Source organism: Protobothrops mucrosquamatus, unplaced genomic scaffold, assembly GCF_001527695.2.
Source record: "Protobothrops mucrosquamatus isolate PMUCROS unplaced genomic scaffold, P.Mucros_1.0 scaffold88, whole genome shotgun sequence".
Classification (NCBI taxonomy): domain Eukaryota; kingdom Metazoa; phylum Chordata; class Lepidosauria; order Squamata; family Viperidae; genus Protobothrops; species Protobothrops mucrosquamatus.
The window spans coordinates 1055820-1078009 of NW_015386464.1; the positions used below are offsets into that span (position 1 = coordinate 1055820).

General features: G+C 34.2%; 1 protein-coding gene across 1 annotated transcript in view; it reads right to left on the reverse strand.

The window, feature by feature from the left end:
- IL1RAPL1 (interleukin 1 receptor accessory protein like 1) overlaps positions 1–22190 on the reverse strand; it is a 457645-nt gene that overhangs the window by 411857 nt on the left and 23598 nt on the right. The window contains exons 2-3 of the mRNA XM_029283439.1: positions 7007–7091; positions 2479–2758 (exon numbers count right to left, since the gene is read on the reverse strand). Of these exons, the coding sequence (XP_029139272.1) occupies positions 2479–2758; positions 7007–7091 (365 nt within the window). The remainder of the gene's footprint in view (positions 1–2478; positions 2759–7006; positions 7092–22190) is intronic.

Here is a 22190-nt window from a genome sequence, read left to right on the forward strand (position 1 = left end):
TAATTTTAATTGACATAGGCCACAGCAAATATTTCATTTTAATTAGGTTTTAAATTGGGTATTTTTATCGTTGTATCTGTTTTACAAGGCTGTTAGCCGCCCTGAGTCCGTAAGGAGAAGGGCGGGATAAAAATTAAATAAATAAAATAAATAAATAAATAAAATAATAAACTACCTTTCAGTATATGGTTTTTTATACTTAAAACCATCATTAGGGCAGAAAATTGATTGTTAAATTATTTGAATTCTACCACTGGACAAGACCATTAGATTTTAACCATTTGCGATTTCATAATGTATTAATTGAACAAAAAAAACTTGGCTGCCAGCTTAGATTTGGAAAATGAGGATGGTTAAGCTTGCAAAGAGTCCTGTGTGTAATATTTTTCTGCTACTTGTTAATAAATATAGCTTGCTCAATATGTTAATTTTCTTAATTATATCCTGCATTGAAACAATTGATAATCTGTTACCTCACACATATTTCACAGTTTGGAAGTACAATTTACATGTGAAAAGGAGCCTAGAGGAGGCCTTTCATAGTGTGTAATGATTAAAAATGCTCAGTATATCTCTAAACATAGTGCTGAATAAATGATTGAAACTATACAGCATTTTCAACAAACTAAAATCACAGATATACTGCAGATAAATTCCCTATAAATGTTAGCTATCTCTGTCTCCTAATATCTTAGGATATAGGTACAAACCTAAGCGATTATTTACATTTAGATTATGTTCATGTGTTGTATTTCTATCTAAAAGTAAATACAAAATAAATATTTATTCCATGGATAATAAGGTGCATAATGAGGCAAAAGTGAGGCCTGATGCTTAAAGTGAGAAAAAAACATTTTAAAAATTATTAGTACCAAAAGCTAAATATTCGAGAGATACAGCATAATATGATTTTATTTCTGTTTGTATTTTATTGTGGTTATGAAACCAGACAATTTAAATAATGGGTATACCTTATTTCCAGTTATACTTCTAGGTCTTTAACTTGTTGTGGATCCTGCAATATGGAGGTAACTGCATCTTATCTACAATATGTGTCAATGAAGAGCTATCACAGATTTTTATGGTCTTTCTGCAAAGAGCAATAAGCAAAATGTTTCAACCCATTTAGCAATAAACTGTGCATTTTCTCTGCAAGACTTTTCCTGCATTTTTATGTGCATCATTTAACCTCTCTCTAAATTAATTCTGTGTTCTCTGATAATTTTCAAAATCTAAGAGGGAGCCCAGATGGTGTCCGTTTTCTCCACAGGGAGAAAAGTATATCTCAGTATGAATAATTTTTGTGTTAGAGAATAAGCTGAAGTAGATGAATATGTATTTCAAAAGCAGAAACTAGAAAAAATGATATATTAGTTTGGGAATATATGCATATGTATTAAAGGTTAACTCTCAAGTTTCTGAACATTCTCGCTTCACTTCAAAAGATCTATTTGTGCAATTTATTAGAGAACATATTTTGCCCAGCAATACATTTTGCATAAAATCATTCTCAGTTCTTCCATTATCACTGTTCATATTAACTCTTCACATACAACTGTCACCAACATATCTATTCATACTTTTATACACACCCACAACAGCATAGATGGCACCAATTCATATTTAAATATACATTTTAGTCTCTCCTTTTGTAGAGACTACACTTAACTTCATGTTTTCATCAACTCATTCCACAAGATCCAAGACTCCTTATTCAAATCTGGTACAACCTTTGTCTTTCTTTTAGAGTCACAGACACACAACACATATTTTTTCTCCTCTTTCATTTCATTTATTCATGTTCTTTACCATTTACTCTTAGATTGCAAGCTGAAGTCTTCCAACTGCTATGGTTGTGACAAGATGAGACTGTAAATACTGACTTCCATCATTCATCATGGATTTCATAAATGAAAGCTTTCACATAAAGCTTTTTATAAGATAGAAAATGAATAGACTAGGTTAGCCTTAATCACACCAATGACTTATGAAGAATTGTATGTTAATACTAAGAACACAACTGATCAATTTTGACCTTTTCAGGCCAGAGTCATAAGCATAATCACAACAGAAGTCCAGTTTTGTTATAGGGAAGTTCATCTATGCTATGCAAACTAGGATTTTTAATATATAAACTACTTTGAAAACCATTTTACTATGAACCATACCCTACCAGCTAAGAGATACAGTATGCAACATACCAATGCACACTTCTGTTAACAAGAAGAATTTCAAAGACAGGATAATCAAAACAACTCATTAGGGAATGCTTCCTAGAATATAAATGTAGTTGAATACAAACCAAATACATTTGTAAACTATTTTTTCCATTAAACATAAACGTCATAAAGATAGTTTCTATTTAAAAACTGTTTGCAATCAAAATAATTTAGGCAGCAAAATGATTTAGACAGAAGAATAAATAATAAATAAATACTGTTTATATACTTCTTGCTGATGAAAAAGGTTAAAATATACCTTATGACACATGCATAAAGCCCACTGTCTTGTGCCAGTGTTGGACGAAACCAAATAGCATCTTCCTCTTTGCTCATTCTATTTCCATCAAAAGCGATAGGTTCCTCAAAATCTCCAGGTCCAGAACTCTTGTACCACATTAAACTGAGTCCAGCACTTTGTGCGATGGTATAATTTGCTCTTATATATCCGTAAAACAATGCACATTTTATACGAACAGGTTCGCCCACTAAGACTTGATACTTTTTGTAATCCACTGACCAGTCAGTACATCCATCTGCTGAAAAAGGAGGGGGGGGGAAGACAAATGAGTTTTAAGAAGTTGTATTCTGCAAAATATTAAACAGTTTCTGCTCAGTCTAGAAAGCTATATTTTCATTTGGAACTATCCAATTAATGAGAGAAATGCTGATGGGAGACCATACATATTTGAGAAGTTTAATCTTTTCAAGAACAGTCATGACATTTCCTTATCATTACTGTATTTTTTTCAGTACAGAACATTAGGTCCTCCTTCACAATTTCAGGGCATTTCTGAAATCATAGCTGCCAACTCTTTAGCTGGTGTTGGTGTTAATATTCATTAATATTAGTATATTATAATGTTTCATAGTAGTATATGTACAGATCTAAGCTGAGTGGCATTTTGTAATTGACTGACAGAATCTGTATCAATGCACAGATTTTCTAGGTATCATTCAAGATTTCTTGCTATGGCAGGCAGTGTGTTGATAATCATTGGGACCACCATGACCACTTTATGCCATAATCTTCCAATTTCAATTTTCAGATCTTGATACTTTGTGATCTCTAATTCTTTGTTTTCTATTCTACTATCCCCTGGTATTGCCACATCACTTATCTATACTTTCTTCTTTTCAAATAGAGTTAAACATGATGTGCTATGAGCCTATTACTGTTATAGTAATTGCTATTATCATTATTGTATGCTTATGTTATATGCCACCCAGAGTCACATTGTTTGAATCGAATCATCTTATAAATCTCTCTCTATATAAATAAACAAATAAGTAAATAAAGTGTGAGATACTTTAGCTTTTTGTGTTCTGTTAATTTTTTTTATTTTTTTAAAAATATATGATTTGTCACCCAGAGACATTTCTTATGATGGGCAGCCATATAAATTTCATATATAAGTACATTAAAATAAATCCCAAGTTTGTAGAAAGCATTAATGAAATCTGAATTTTCTGAGAACCTGAGATGAATGAAATGTAATTTGTAAATCGAAAGATGGAGATGAGCCATAGATGACTGCAGAAACTTTTAGGCTTCTTAAGATTTGTTACTAACACAAACTTGTATGAATCTAAAGCGCTTAGCTGGTTGCTTTTTCAGTGCCAGTCAAACTGTGTTTTATTATAATTATTTTCTTTTGCCTTTTATTTTACTACATATTTTATTACTAATTAGGAACTGGTATTGCTTTTTCTACCTTTTAAAAATATTAATGATTTATTTTGTTTTGTAGTATAGTTATTATTGCTGTTGTTTTTGTGTTGTTATATGGATGCAATTCAGTGGTGGGATTCAAATATGTGAACAACCGGTTTTTTGTGTGGATGCCACTTCCGGAAGTCCATTCTGGGCCTGGGCAACAAAAATTTAGCTTCTGGTTCTGCCGAAATGTTGCGAACCGGCTGAATCCCACTGATGTAGTTACTTTTAAGCAGTGTTTTTTTTGTAAAAAAAAAAAAGGTGCCAGAACTCACACACGTCATACAACCCGCCTTGCCTACCCTATAAGGGTCCATCCAAAAAAGGTGCCGGAACTCCGCTCTGGGTGTTCTATGACAAGAAAAGCCCTGCTTTTAAGCTAAAAAATCATGTCAATTAAAATAAATCCAAAAAATGTGCATTATTTTGTGACCCAAGAATCATTGGAATTGTATATCCAGTTGTTGAAATAGTTCTCAGTAAATGTTGAATTCCATGTAAAGACAAGATTAAAAATATTTCACCTTTGTTTAATTTAATTTTGCATTATAGGAGTTGGCAATGCAAAAAAGTTAATCTTCAATTACTACAGAGTATAATTTATTATGTTGTATATTTCTAATGAATACCAATTTATTTTATGCCAATTGATATCTACACCTACATATCCATTATATTAGAAAAATATTCCTTCTAATTTATAAAAACTCACTGTATTTTATTTTTTAAAAACATACTTAAAAAAACTATATTGCAATATGTGATAAATTTGGGAAGTCATCCGATTTCAAAAACATAGCAAAAAATATTGACTTTCAAGAACTCAGTCTCTCATTCAGCAACAATAGAAGCTTCCCAAACCCAACCAAGTTAGATAAGCTGTATTATTGCAGACAAGAAAAGAGGCAGATACTGTTATTGCAGAAGAGAACAATCAAATATGGTATAATGGCTTTGGTATAAAGTCATGGAAGTTTCACTTCTGAGCCAGTTCTTCCTGTTTTTTTACTAGACAATGGACTTTGGGTCCTTTTGCCAACCTTACTGCTTACAACTTACCATCCTGAGCCCTAACAAAAGTTACAAAACTATACCAAAGTGGATGTACTGCAATAAATTATGATCATTAATAGCATATATTAACATGAAACAATATTTCAGAGCTGATGTTTTAGCAACAACTGGTTTCAAAATTGGTAGTAAGGTAAAATAAATTAGTAGTAAAGTAAAAATTGGTTCAACATCCATGATGGCAAGATCACATGCTATCTACATCTCCTTTGTCTTATTCAGAATCTGAACATATCAAAATATGTGATGTAGTATAGTTTATTATTATATAGCTTTTGATTATTCCAGTTCAAGAAGTTACAATTCTTCCTGACGTCTGCTGTCTATATTCTTATTCAGAATCTGAACATATCAAAATATGTGATGTAGTATAGTTTATTATTATATAGCTTTAGGTTATTCCAGTTCAAGAAGTTACAATTCTTCCTGACGTCTGCTGTCTATATAGACTCCCTTCAATGTTAGCTTGATTGCACCTATGGACGTCTTATGAGGCTATTATATTATATACTATTATTATACTTCTTTTTTATGTTTTATTTTTTAATTATTAACTCTAAACAACATTCAAATTGTTTAATTGAAATAGCATTTAATTTATATTTTGCCAAATATATCTTCTATTGTTATTATATATTTTAGTGGACAGAAGAGCAGCATGGGAAGGTATTAAAAATTAATATAATAAACACACATACAAGCCAAATACTACTATTTGAAACTGGATCATCATATGCCATGTGTTAAGTGTAATGTCTTACAATATCAATGCTGCCTTCAACCTAGACTTCTAATCCTATTCTGCATTTCTTATAAAAAAATCTCCCACAAATGCATGTTTCATAGATTTTTTATTGTTTTAAGTTTAGTTAATTTTGAAATATTCACAAACACCTACTACTACTGGACCTTGTCATTTTAACATGTTGTTACCCACAAGTACTGATAAGTAAACTAAAAAGCTATGATACATTGTTTAAACAGCCATAGAGAGTAGCAGTTGGAATGGCCCCAAATTATAGCAGATCTTCCAGATCAAATTGAATCAATCATATCCTCAACTTTAGCTGTATCATCTTAATCTACTTTTTTCTGAGAATCAAAATTTGTCTGATTATAAAATTTTCTTGTACTATAATAACATGGGAAGTATCACTTCCACATTGTATGCTAAAGTCAAATACTGGTTTAATATTCTTGTTACAATAGATTTGATCTGAAAAATAAGTCTGTTTGCTTATACATGAGAGCATTGGGGCTTTTGCTATACTGCTTTTTTGGAAAGTTTCAGTGATTATCACCAAAATTACTAATCCATTGACAAATTAGACTATTATAAATTACAGATTATATTACTTATTTTCCATTACCAAACAATCTTGGCAAGGTCAAAATCAAATAACTTTATTATGGCCATGAGGCCACAAAAAAGTGATAGAAAAACTAAACAGTAAGTAAATATAAATACATGAACAGGTAGTTTTTGACATAGAGCCACAATTGACCCCCAAATTTATGTTGCTAAGAAGATAGTTGTTAAGTGTTTTTCCCCCATTTTACAACTTTTCTTGCCATAATTGCCAATCACTACAATTGTTAAGTTAGTAACACAGTTGTTAAGTAAATCTGACTTCCCCATTGACTTGTCAGAAGTTCGCAAAAAGGTGATCACATGATCCCAGGACACTGCAACTATCCTAAATACATGCCAGTTGCCAAGTGTCTGAATTTTGATCATGTGACCATGGGGATATTGCCACAGTCATAGGTGTGAAAAATGGTCGTAAATCACTTTTTTCAGTACTGTTGTAATTCTGAATGATGACTAAATGAATAGTGGTAAGTCAAGGACTATCTGTATATATAAATTTACAAGAAATAAGGATAAATATAAACATTAAGAATAAATATACTCATCTTTACTTCAAGAAATAGAATGAAATATATATAAGATAAAAGTACAGAGATAAAAGTATAACAATTTCAAGAAAAAACTTACTTGAAATACAAATAAGCAAATGACAATCAGAATCCTCAACTACAAGTAAAGCAAATAATGTATATAGAGGCACAAAACTGGGGTCCTGTCAGATAAGAGGAGCAATAAATAGTAGTTGTGTTCTGTACCTGGAGTATCCTTTGCACATCCGAGGAAGATGGCAAAAGGCAGGGCATTCAGCCAGACTAAAGTAAAAGCCCTGTAAAATTTCATATTATAACAGATGACAAATAGGAGGCCCACACAAACCCTTTTGGAGGAATCAGTGGTCTTCAACCTTTCTGGATCCCCAGACCAGAAGTGTCAGCGGGGGGGAGGGGAGGGTTTTGTGCATGTGCATGCTGCTTGCACAAGTGGAGCTTCCCAAGCTTGCCTGCCGCTTGCGTGGCCCAGTTGCCAACAGGCCACAGACCAGTAGAGGTCCACAGATTGGGGGCAGGGGACCCTGCCCTAATTTATAGGAAGAGATACTAGGCTCAGATGAGACTAAAGGTGTATGTCCCAGATCCATTATTTGAATCCACTTCTGAAACTTTCAGAGCTTAATGAGCAGAAATTCTCCATAGAAAAGCCCAATCAATGATTTTGTCAATAGCTTTCTTAAATCAGATTGATTTCTAAGGATTAAGAGATTGATTTCTAAGGACTAAGAGAACCAGACTGATGATGAAAAAAAAAAACAATTTTAATGAAAAGTTTATGAGTGAAAACTAAGCTGTAGCCCATCTCCTAATGTAAAATGTATTCTCTATACATTTTGCACGTGCAAGAATAGCTCTCATAAACTTAGGTTAAATAACTTCAAGAGTATTGAACTTAGTAAGAATGCAGATTTGAATACCATAGAAAAACTGCTGGTCAGATTATTCTCACTTTTTCTGAAAGATTCTTGAAGAAACTAATTATGTAGGATTATTGTAATAAGCAAAGAGATACAATACAGATTCCTGGAATCAAGATAGATATACTGTGGGCACATAGCAGTCCAGTATCTGATTTATTTTCATATAAATGATGCTGTGATGGTTAGATGGCCTAGACATTAGTATTTCAATATAGATATTTTAACATTTATATTTTATTGTGTTTTATTAATCCCGGTGAAATATTAATATATATTGCAAGTCGATGTATGATATTGTACTCTTTATTTATCAGTAAATATGTTAAGAAAGAGCCTCTCTATTACCTTTAATCTTCCGTTTAATAGAATCTTGTTTTAATAATTGCCTGTTTGAAATCACAGAAATATCCATCTGTTCTGCAGTGTTTTGAAACATCAGACTTTGTTCTCAGGATCAGAGAATCACATATAAACAGTGCTAAAAAGATCTGAGCTTATTACCCCATTTTTTTCCAAAAATAATTCTCTCACCAACATTCTGGTTCACCAGTCCTGCTATGCTATGAATTTTTTGATCATATTATTTTGAATAATTGACCTATGACAAGAATCATAACACTTTTAGTCCAACAACACCCAAAATAAAAAAAATAAAATTACACCATGATTTATGTCCTCTGTGTACCTGGAAAGCAGTTGCATCATTTAATGCTTATTATTTTTATTTTTTTGCAAAATTGGTTTGCTTAAATCCTTATGTTTTTGTTTCAACTGAATGTGATCAAGCCTTTACTTTCTCAAATTTATTGTGACAAAAATGCAACTGAGAAATACATTTCAAAATAAGCATATCATGATTAAAATCTTACGCTCTTATATTCTATATTTCACATGGGAAATTGGAACTTATTATGATAAATTTATTCCATTATTCAATATAATTTTATAAAATTTATTCCCATATGCTATACAGTAGTGGGATAAGCACAGTGAATTGGAAAAGTAATCTCAATAGGAAAAGCTAGAAGTAAATACCAGATCTTATTGAAAACATATTATAAGACTTGCTTTTTCAATAAAAACAAGTTTTAAGGCATAGTAAAAATTGCTTTAGATATAATCAAAGTTTGTGGTTAAAAAAAAACAGGTCATGTTTTTCAAAAGAGGTTAATAGAGTTCAGTACTCAAATCACATCACAATTTGTGAAAATTATATGCTAAATTCCCTTTGGTTGCTGTAAAATTCCCAACTGTAATTTATTTGATTGTTGGTAAATCCAGGCAATTTATTCTTCCGCACTCTGACCCTTCAGAAAGAAAAAGAAAGAAGAAAGAAAGAAAGAAAGAAAGAAAGATATATGTGACAAAAATCTAACATACAGTAGGCCACAGTTATTTTATGATGTACTAGACAACCCATGCCCTGTTGCGCAAAAGTTTCAGAAATATTCCTTCCTTCCTTCCTTCCTTCCTTCCTTCTTTCCTTCTTTCCTTCTTTCCTCCCTTCCTTCTTCCCTTCCTCCCTTTCCCTTCTCATCCCATCAGGTAACAAAATAACAGAACAGAATAACATAGTTGGAAGGGACCTTGAACCTTAGCCCAATCCCTGTGTCACAGCGCTGACACCCTGCTCAGGCAGGAAACCCTATACTATTTCAGACAAATGGTTGTCCAGTCTCTTCTTAAAAACTTCCAATGTTGGAGCATTCACAACTTCTGGAGGCAAGTTGTTCCACTGATTAATTGTTCTAACTGTCAGGTTTTTTTTTTACTTAGTTCTAGGTTGGTTCTCTCCTTGATTAGCTTCTTGTCATGTCTTCAGCTGCTTTGGAGAATAGCTTGACTCCCTCTTCTTTGTGGCAACCCCTTAGATATTGGAACACTGCTATCATGTCACCCCTAATTCTTCTTTTCATTAAATTAGACATATCCAATTCCAGCAGCTGTTCTTTATATGTTTTAGCCTCCAGTCCCCTAATAACCTTTTTTGCTCTTCTCTGCACTCTTTCTACAATCTCAACATATGTTTTACATTGTGGCAACCAATGTCGGATGCAGTATTCCAAGTGTGGGTTTTACCAAGGCATTATAAAGTGACATTAACACTTAACAGGATCTTGATTCTATCCCTCTGATAATGCAGTCTAGGACTGCGTTGGCTTTTTTGGCAGTTGGACTACACTGCTGGCTCATATTTAAGTGATTGTCCACTAGGACAATCTCTTTCACAGTTACTACTATTGATCCAGGTACAACCAATACTATACCTGTACATTTGGTTTTTCGTGTCTAAAATGTAAAACCTTACTTTTTTTCACCATTGAATTTCATTTTGTTAAATCAGACATGTCAAACACAAGGCCCGGGGGGCGGATGCGGCCCGCAAAGTGGTTTTATGTGGCCCGCGAAGCCATCCTGGAAACAGTGAGGAAACGGCCCCCACTACCTTGGCCCTGGCCCAGGCCGTCCGGGAGCCAAGTACAATTTTGTGGTGGCCATCTATGCTGAAACGCATTCAGTCTTAGCTTCACAAGGCCATCTGGAAACAGCAAGGAACCAGCCCCTGCCGTGTTAGCCCCACCCCCTGGGTGCATGCTGGGGAGGTGTCACCCTTTGTGAGGAATGAAGAAATGCATCATCATCTGGAAGTGGTCAGCAAATGCCCCTTGCCTACTTCATTTATCCGGCTTGATGGGCTCCGGGGAAGGGATTTCAGCAGGCAGTGAGACTCCTCCAATGGACCATGCCTTGGCACTTGCCCTGGTCCCACCCCCCTTCTGCCAGAGACCCTCAGATCTCTCCCACTCCTGCCCAGGCCCCCACAGGCACCCTTGACCCGAACAATGTAGAGCTGGCCATGCCCACCCAATAGGCCACACCCACTCTGTCCACACCCATCCAGTAGGCCACACATGCCCTGAGGGCAACCGCAATGCTGATGCGGCCCTCAATGAAATTGAGTTTGACACTCCTGTGTTAGATAGTCCAAATGTTTAAATCTGTCAAGATACTTCTGTATCTTAAGCCTGTCTTCTGGAGTGTTGGCTATTCCTGCCAGCTTGGTAAGTGGCTGCTGTTAGGTTGGGGAGGAACTGAAAGATTGTGAGACTGGAGAACTGTCATAGAATGTTGAAAATGAAGATCACATGACCTCAGCAGCAGTTCAGCAGTTGCCAGTAGAGCAGTGAAGCAACCACAGCTTTCCCAAACTTTATTCCTTCAGGAGTCATGGGTCCTGGATTTTGCATACATTCTGTATGCTATCCCATTTGAGGTACCTAGATTCAAAAAATGTTGCTGTATGATTGTTTGCCCAGTTAAAAGTCAAGACAATCCAGAGTTCTGGTAGTATATAGAGTTCTTATTGTTCACCTGAGTTTTGTCATGTCCAGCAATTTTCTTCAACTGAAAATAATACTATTTAAAAAGAGAATTCTGGAATGTGTAGAAAAACTGAACGTCATGTAGGGCTCCTCTATCTGCCTCCCATTTTGTACCACCCCGTGACCATCTATAAGCCAAGGGCATATACTGGATCAGTATTTGATTTTTTTTCATATAACTGATACTGCGTTTCAATGGTTAGATGGGCTAAACGTTGGCATCTGAATATAGATCTGTTTTGACATTCATATCTCATTTTGTTTTTTTTTAATCTAGGAGTAATCTTAATATATGTTGCAAGTCCACATATGACATGCCATACACTAAATAAATAAATAAATAAATAAATAAATAAATAAATGTACAACACCAGTAACAAATCTATAATAATTTCTGCATTTGTTTTAGATGAAGCTCTGCTGATAACTGTTCTTATTTTTGTTTTATATTATGCACTTTGTGTTTTTATTTGTTTTATTTTTAGCCACCTAGAGTCATTTAAAAGTGACATGGGTGTCTTTATAAATTGAGTAAATAAATACATTTGGTGACCTTGACTTAGCATTTTACTTGTTTTGTGCTAATTCATTTAAACCAAAGCAAAACTGGATGTTGTAATAGGATGGGTTTTTTCTTGGTAGGCTGCCAACTATTTTCCACCATTGTCTTCTCTTTTCACATTCACTGTGCCTCTCACTGGGACAGTGAATATTGACATAATTAAGGCACCATATCCATGCATTTTCTACCAACCATGCAGTTACACATCTGTATTTGTAATGTGTATTGAGAAGTGCCAACTACTTCTGCAGTGGCTTGGTGGAGGTAAAAACCATTGGTTTTATTGGTTTTCTCCTGTTGGTCAGCTGGAGAGGTTGCTAATTGGCTAATGGCTAATCAGAAAATGTCAATATGTATTGAAGTAATCTGAGAAGACAGTTTCATAGCTGATTTTAAAACAATTTGGAAGATTCATAAAAGGGGACAAGTATTATATAGAAATATCCTGAAAGATACAAGAAAAAGCATATCCATGACATTTTAAACAAGGACAAGAAACAATGGTTAGAAACTGATCAAAGAGAGAATCAACCTGGAATTAAGGAGAAACTTCCTGACAGTGAGGACAATTAACCAGTGGAACAGCTTGCCTCCTGAAATCGTGGGCGCTCCATCACTGGAGATTTTTAAGAAGAGGCTAGACAGTCACTTGTCTGAGATGGTATAGGTTCTCCTGCTTGAGCAGGGGGCTGGACTAGAAGACCTCCAAGATCCCTTCCAGCACTATTCTATTCTAAAACCACAAGAAAACTGTTTAATATTTTCACTGCAGAAGATATAGAGCATGCCAGCACTTCTCCAGGGGAAAAAGTTTTTTTTTTTGATAAATCCAAAAGTGAATAAATCACTATAACAAGGTGGTATCTATTAAAGAATTTTTAAAGAATATGTATGATTCAGCATATGAATAAGTATAAATGAGCATGTGTATGCCTACATGTTCATGCATATGGGTGAAAATGAAAGAAAATCACTTAGCTAAAACAAATTACTTGAGGCTCAGAGATAGCAGGAAGGCCTTAAATCAGTCACCAAAGGTTTCCACTAACTGATTCAAAGTTTAACTATGGCTCAGGAGGGGAGCATTTTTTAGCTAAATACCTTGTCAAATGCTTGTGTGAGACTATCCTCAAAATACAACTATCTTCAAGAATAAGAAAGAGTCTAATATAGCAGAGGAGAGGGAGGGGAGGGGAATGGAGGGGGGAGAGGAGAGGAGGGGAGGGAAGGAGAAGAGAGGAACGGATTATTTATGGAGTTCTAGGAAATTACAAATATTAGCTACATTTTTTTTCAAGTGAAATGATAAAGACCATAACTAAATTTTTAAAAGAGAGTCTAGCTGACTGATTTCCTGATAGGATATAGAGTCTTACTAACACTGATTAACAAACAATATATAAAATGGTACTAGTTGGAAACCTGTCATAATAGAAAGATGTAAGAAGTAATTTTCTTCATATGTACAGTATTATGGGACAAGTAGTTCTTTTTAAAATAGCTTGTTTTTATATTTTCTAGATTTAAAGAAAGAAAACAGCATTCAAGTATGGATGAATGATTCGCTATTAGTAGAATAATTATTTTAAACAAAATAGAATGAACAAAATATTTTAAATAAAAACTAATTAAGAGTAAAACATGGCTTTACAATTTGTGTTTTTATTACAGAATAAGTGTATATAGATATTTAGAATATATAAAGAGAAGCTTTTACAGCATGGAAATTGCGATAATAAGCTATAATAGTTAACAACATGAACAACTTTAAAAAAGAATTAGAAAAATTCATGGAGGATAAAACTGTTTATAGTTCAGAAGCAAGCAAGATACATATTAATTTAGATTAGCTCTCACTGGGAAAACAAAACAAAACAAAACAAAACAAAACAGGAAAGAACTATTGATTCAATGTCCTGGTTAATTTCCCACCGTTATGCCCATGGATATCAGTTTGGTATCAGTTTTTCTATCAACTGTAGGAAATAGAGGATGGGGGTTGATAGCAATTTGGTTTGTGATGGTAAGGCCATTTTTTTTTCTCACCAACTTTGACAAAATATAGCATGAATCTTATCTCCTGTATATCCAAATTAAATAGATGAAGCCAGATACTCATAAAACTGAAAGTGCATTTTTAAGTCTTAAATCTGTGACATTTGTTTGTGGTGGCCACAATCATCAAAAAAATTAGAACTGTTGATGGAACAATATCTTCACCTAGGTATCCTTATGACAGAACATTATGGAGTGACTCCATTCACTTGATCTTTGCATAGGTTTAGAATCTTGTCTGGTGTCATAGGCACTGATATAAAAAAATAAAATATATATCATTAGACCACATGCAATCTACATTTTTAAATTTGTTACTATTTAGAATTTTCAGTGATAAATCTCTCTCAGATTGTTTTAATTTAGCTGTTAGTACAATCTGAAAATGTAATTATTTTTATTTTGTTTTTAGTAAAAAAATTGCTATCTGGCAATCTTAAAGAAAGGATCTGACATATGTGAATCTAAGACCTACTTCTATCATATATCTCAGAATTCTTAACACCAACAGATTGCTCAGAATTAATAGCTGAAAGATATCATTATCAATGGTTTCCCCATTTATAGTTATTTGAAATATTTAAAATGGATGAAAAGACTATGCAGCAAATACAGTTCTGTACTGATGAATATGTAAATGCTAAAATGTATAAACTTTTGTTGAAATTAGGAACAGAGGAAGAACAGCTTAAAGAATGTGTGATAAAGTGAGCTAAGAATTTTGGTTTAAAATATCGATGGATCAATGGGATAATATGTGATTAAAAGGGAAATTTACTCCATGTTAAGTTTTCAAACAGAATTTTTATAAACTGATGTGTCATTGGTATATGACACCAGAGACATTTCATAGAATGTATAAAATAAATTTAAAAATATGTTGGAAATATGAACAACATGAAGGGACATTTTATTGTGCTTGGTGGACATGGGAAAAAGCTAATTTTTTGGGATCCAAATGCATACTTTAATACAGAGGATTTTAAAGATTAATATTAAATTGAAGCCTTTTAGTACTAATGGGAAAGCAATTAGAAAAAGGCCATGAAAGTTTATTTCAAAATTCATGTATTTGTTTGTTTGATGGATTGATTGATTTCTATAGCCAGCCATCTCAGCAAATGACTCTGGACAGCTCACAATTCAAAACATATATTACAATCAAAATTGGAATAATATATTATCATAGCAATGAAACTATTGTATGCAGAGTTGCACACAGATTTGATAGTATCCAGCATGCAGGAATGGCTACTTAAGTTGATAGATTTTGCTGAAATAAGTAAATTAATTTATCTGATTAGAGAAAAGACTTTAGTAACACATATTGCAGACTGGAATCCTCTTGTGGACTTTTTGCATAAAAATGATCAAAATGAACTTATGGTTTTGACTATTAGACAGGATAGATTATAGATAATATGATGTAACTTTAGAGAGAGAAAATATATGTTACTTTTAATGCTGTAAAGAATATCAGAAGCCATTTCTTTATATGTTTCTTTGCTATTTTTCTTTTTAAATTTTCTTACAGTTTTTGCTTTTTCTTTTATTTATTTTTCCTTGCTTACTGTCTATTAATTTGTATTAATTTTTATCTACTTGTTTAAAAGTTTTAATATAAATTATTTAAAAATTGTGACAATCATTTTTCTGTAAATTTAAATTTTGTTCATTGTACCACATGTTCTTTATTACAGTTTAATTAAAGTGTGTAAAATTGGGAATTTGAAATAGATGGCAGGTATCTCTATGCCAGCTGTACAATTTACAAAAACTTTTACCTTAATCAACCTGAAGATTTTGTCCTATACAAAAATAAAATTACCGTGAGATAAAACAGCATATTAAAAGCTCTGCCTGTACATCATGATACTCATTATGTTGTAAATTCAATCACTTAAACATTTCTTTGAGAATCCTTTTCATTCTTTTAATTTAAATGGTCAAGTTCACTTATACATGGTTATAGTTTTTTGTACTATATCAACTACCCAGATCAGATGAAAGTCCAAAGTGCAATAATTTGTTCATAAATAGTGTTTTTTTTATTCAAAAGTCCATGCTCAATATGGGAACAGAATTGGTTTTGGTATTATGCAAATTAAAAAACACATGGGCATACTTTTCTTTCTCCACTAGCAATAATTTTAATAATTAAAATAGTTTCTCTCAGTTGAGTAATTGTGTTCTTATTTGAGGCCAGCGATAGTTGCATATCTGGTTTATGCATATGGACTGTTGTATAGTCTATAATTAGTGTTTATATTTTCAATTATTTTATTGCTTTAATTACAAGAATGGAAATTGTTTGCCACTCAGAGTTGGCTTTTCTTTCCATGTCTTCTAACCTTGGTAAAATAAAAAAAGAAGATACAGTATTCAAATTTTAACACTTACTACATTTAAGATGAAGTTACATTTATTCCTATTTATATTCTTATTTATTTATTAACTGCATGAAAAAGAGCCTTATATTACAGGATATCTGTGGGCATGTGTATATTAGAATAGTATAGTAGAAGCGGCCTATTTAAATATTTATTTTTATCATTTTCTTAAATTTTGTATTGTATTGTATTAGTTGTTTTTAAACTGGCTGTAAGCCGCCCTGAGTCCTCCGGGAGAAGGGCGGGGTATAAATATAATAAAATTCAAATTCAAATTCAAATATGTAAAAGAGAATATTTGTCATCTACAAATCTTTTTTTGACCTTAGTTTATTTATAAAGGAACCAACTGTAAACTGTTATTATGTTGAAATCATATTGTATTAAAATTCATTGCACATATCTATTTACACAAACACACACAGTGTCTCTATCTTTCTATATGTACATTGCATGTATATGCCCAAATAACTGGAAGTAATTCATTAGTTCAATCAAATGATTCTTATTTGATCATTATCACCCTTTAAATTTTTCTAATGTTTGGTTTTGCAGAGTTGGAATAAAAATGGACATCTGAATATGGCTTTTTGTAAATGTGAAATTCAAGATTTAGTAATAATTGCAGTTTTAATCATGTGAAATATGGCAAACAGCAAATGGTTATCAGTATTTCCTGGATGACATGACATTATATATTACAAAGACTTAGCTAGAAGTTTTACTGCTAAAATTGCATTGAGATTTGCACTTCAAACAGGATTAAAATCATTCTATTTCACACTTCATTGATTGAATACATTTTCTAGATTTAACACAATGACTTTTCAAAGCACAACTCATTTTTTTTTTTGCAAATATTTATCATCTTCTGCAGAAAATGCATTCATGTTTGCCACTTCTGTGACACTTTTCTTCATCAAAGTCTCACTTTTCCCCTAAATGAAATGACTGTATAAGCAGCATGGGAACTTGCGACACCTCATGTTACATTTCTTTAGCCTTTCTGATTTATTCACTTCCCTACCATATGCTAATTTATCACAGCATGCAGGAGGAAAGCTGGGACTTTAGCAATTCTTCTGATGTGTTTATCAGTAATCCCCATTGGTATGGTTAAGATCAACCAAAGTTAAAAGTTTATTTCTTCCAAACATGAATTATAGTCTTTCCTAAATATTATGTCAATCTTGATGTATTTATCATGCCTGATTCCCACCATGTTCATTAGATCTGGGTTTTTTATTCTCAGAATAAAAAATACAGTCTAAAATACAGTCACCTATTGATAGAATGCTGTAAGTACTTCTCTGGTTAACACAGCTGGATTTGCACAACATGTTCTCCAATTAATGAGGGTTTATAAACCATATTTGATGATTTCACACACCCAAAACACAATTGCTTATTATCTTGTGTGAGAAATTCCAACCATATTAGAAGATCTTTCCCAACAGGATTGCCTTTGGAGTTGCTCTGTTCCTGTGAATCAGGCTAGAGAGCAACAGGTTAGAGAAGGCTGAGTTTGCCCCTGATTTTTAAGAGATTTCTGGCATTTATTGATCTTTTAAAACTTTTAAGAATATAGCATTTTAAAAATATCCTGTTTTTTCTAGTACAGCTGTCTGGCTGCCTAACACCTGTAATAAGATTGTGGTTTTTTTTTGTTTTGAACATTAAGTATACTTTTTTTCTGGTATTTTCTACTACTCCTTTCATAACTTTTTTGTACTTTCAAAGTTTCTTTTCCATCTCCATACAATAAAAAACACCAAGAAATTGCTCTAAATATGTAATTACATATGATATCTGGAATATCTCTGACCATAATGAAAATAATTTTAAAGTTTGAAACTATAAAGTAGTAACACTTGAGCCAGTGAAGAATAGTGTTTTAACATAGGTTGATTTATATTTGTATAGGGATATATATTAAAGAAAACACTAAGACCCACAAGACATTTGACTTGGTCTCAGGCATACCACAAAAGAGATAAGGGGTTGATTTTAACCCATGAAGTGTGTTTTAAACCTAGGGCCTTCCAGCAGTAGTATGACTAAAATTGCGACAGTTTTCAATGCATATTCAGGAACCCACAGGGTGCCAGGAAGCTATGCTACTCCAAGTATTCAAAATATTACATTATGTTTTTAATGAGTCTGAACCAGACTGTATCAACTTACAGTTGTAATCCTGTTTTAACTACATACTCTAACCGGCTGAATAATTTCTGATGGACTTAGAATTATTGTTGTTTTAATTCTTCTGATGTTTGAGAAGCACTTGAAAGTGAATGAATTTAATTAATCTCTCCAGTTATATATGTTCTGCTCCCCTTAACAAATTAAAACATATGGTAGCATCAGTTATGCTTTAGAAATGAGCCACATATCTAATTTATTATATTAGTAACATTACAGAACAAAACTTTCAAATAACTGTGTTTAAACATGATTAGGGAAATTTATGTTAACAATATTGTGGATAAGAAAAATATGGCTCTGAAAATACATTTTGCAAGATGCTACAAATATCACTAAATTAAATATTCAACCAAATAAATTTAATTCTATAGCTATGATTCCTAGAATCCCTCACTACCTACATTCATCAATTTAGAATGTAACAGATCAGTTCAATAGTTATATAGATGAGCAAGGAATATATAATAAAGTAATAACTATAAAATGGAATCCATATATCCATTCACTTTAAAATGTATAAGTACCAGTAATTTTGTTATTATGGTGTTAGTTGTGATGACTGACAACATCAATTTTACCAAGAATGCTAATTGCCATATTTTGGTATACTAATCCACAAATATAGTTGTTAGAACATAGTATGTGTGTGTGTATTCACATTAGTCTTTATGTATCAACTTTATGTACCTGTCAACTCTACAACGAACCTGGCTGCAGCCATCTTTGTCGTTCCTAGGTTGCCAGAAGAGGGAGAGAGGGGATGAGATATTTTTGCTAGTCTAAACATGAATAGATCCCATAGGAACCAAGGTCATTCCCACACCGTAGTGGAGAAGGAGGGACATCCTGCCAGAAAGCCCGCCAAGTAGTTTTACTGGAGAATGTGATTTATGGCTAAATAGAAGGAGAAGGGCGGGATACAAATGTAATAAAATAAATAAAATAAATAAATAAATAAGGGTGGGAACTATTATATTGAGTTACTCTGAATCTTTGGGGGGGTGGTTTAGATTTGGTTTCAATTTTGACCGTTTATCCAATAAACATGTTCTTTGAGGAAATCTTGTGCCTCGGAATTCTGATTTATTTGGTTCCATCAGTCGGAACCTTGACAGTACCATTAAAGCTCTATAAATTCAACAAAAATCTTACAACTATATGTAACACAGTGCTTTTTGTCCTGCACTTCAGATATGTCTATTCATTCTGCTTGGTGGGTTTTTTTCATGGATCCACCACTGGACCCCTCTCCAGATGTGAGTTCAGAGAAGGAGGGTGAGTTTGAGTCTGCAGAGGAAAGGGTGGAGCCGACTATTGGTCAGGATCTGGGCTCAGAGAATGCTAGTCTGATGGAACAGCCTCAGCTGGGTTGACTGGACAAGTGACCAGGCTGAGGCTGAGGAAGGTGACCCACAGCTGCAGAAAGTTGACCAGGAAGCTTCAGGTGAGGACCAGGAGCAGCTGCCACCTGTTAGCAATGAAGAGGAGGTGGAGTACACACCTCCTCCTGATCTAAAGACACATAGAGCAGAGAGGAGAGAGGCACAATGCCACTCAGCTATACTACTCATGAGGAGGCAATCTTGCCTTTCATGAAGGGCTGCACTTGCATTGCCTACTTAACCTCGCCCAGAGGACATTAGTGTTTCTGGAGCAATGTATTCAGTTCTGTGTCTTGTGTGCTTATGCCATGTATTTTGGCCTGTTTGACTGCTGGACTGCTTTCCTGGACTTTGTGTGTGCCCTTTGGACTCAGTTACCCAGTGACTATTGCTGTACTGATCTTGGAATCATACAGTGCCCTTGCTGACCTTAATAGGGACATTAAGGAGACAGGTAAAAATATTTGTGATGATAACTCAAATAAGCAGGGGATCTTGGACCAAGATGAAGAACTTGTTTTTGACAGGGAGAAGTGTGAATCAGGTATTACACATCAGTCATGCAAGAACATGCAATACCTGGGAAGATTCTGGAAAAGATAATCAAACAATGAATCAGCAACACCTAGAGGCAAACAAAGTCATTACTAAAAGCCAACTTGGGTTTGTCAAAAACAGATCACACCAGACTAATCTTATTGCATTCTTTGACCAGAGGAATGCTGTGGATGTAATTTACTTGGACTTCAGTAAGGCATTTGATAAAGTAGACCACAACCTACTACTCGATAAGATAGAAAAATGTGGGTTAGACAGCATCACCACCAGATGGATCCGTAGCTGGCTGACCGGCCGAACTCAGTGTGTGGTCCTCAATGGATCCACATCTACATGGAGGGAAGTGTGTAGTGAGATGCCCCAATGCTCTTCAACATCTTCATCAACAATTTGGACAAGGGGATAGATGGGGAACTCATCAAATTTGCAGATGACACCAAGTTGGCAGGAATAGCCAACACTCCAGAAGACAGGCTTAAGATACAGGAGGATCTGGACAGACTTGAACACTGGGTGCTATTTAACAAATTGAAATTCAGTGGTGAAAAAAGTAAGGTTCTACATTTAGGCAAGAAAAACCAAATGTACAGGTATAGTATAGGGGGTACCTTGCTCAATAGTAGTAACTGTGAGAGGGACTTTGGAGTCCTAGTGGACAATCACTTAAATATGAGCCAGCAGTGTGCTGCAGCTGCCAAAAAAGCCAACACAGTGCTGGGCTGCATTAACAGGGGGATAGAATCAAGATCATGTGAAGTATTAATACCACTTCACAATGCCTTGGTAAGGTCACACTTGGAATACTGCATCCAGTTTTGGTCACCACGATGTAAAAAAGATGTTGAGACTCTAGAAAGAGTACAGAGAAGAGCAACAAAGATGATTAGGGGACTGGAGGCTAAAACATATAAGGAACGGTTGCTGGAATTGGGTACAGTATGTCTAGTTTAATGAAGAGAAGGATGAGGGGGGACATAATAGCAGTGTTCCAATATCTCAGAGGCTGCCACAAGGAAGAGGGAGTCAAGCTATTTTCCAAAGCGCCTCAAGGCAGGACAAGAAGCAATGGATGGAAACTAATCAAGGAGAGAAGCAACCTAGAATTAAGGAGAAACTTCCTGACAGTTAGAACAATTAATCAGTAGAACAACCTGCCTCCAGAAGCGGTGAATGCTCCAATACTGGAAGTTTTTAAGAAGAGACTGGACAGCCATTTGTCCAAAATGATATAGGCTTTACTTCCTGAGCAGGGGGTTGGACTAGATGACCTCCAAGATCTCTTCATTATTACTATTATTATTATTATTATTATTATTATTATTATTATTATTATTATTATTATTATTATTATTATTACTATTATTATTATTATTATCATCATTTATTTTTTTTATTTATTTATTCAATTTTTATCCCGCCCTTCTCCTTACGGACTCAGGGCGGCTAACAGCCTTATAAAACAGATACAACAATAAATACCCAATTTAAAACCTAATTAAAAAGAAATATTTACTATGGCCTATATAATTAAAATTCCTCTTAAAACCCCACTAAAAATTCCCCTAGGCCAATCCCGCTTGTTGGAAGAGCCATGTCTTCAGGGCGTGGCGGAAGGAGGGGAGATCCGGGATCACCCGGATCTCTGGGGGTAGTTCGTTCCAGAGGGTGGGAGCTCCCACCGAGAAGGCCCTCCCCCTGGAGGTCGCCAGCCGGCACTGTCTAGCTGACGGCACCCTGAGGAGACCCACTCTGTGGGAGCGTACCGGCCGATGGGAGGTAATCTGCGGCAGAAGGCGGTCTCGGAG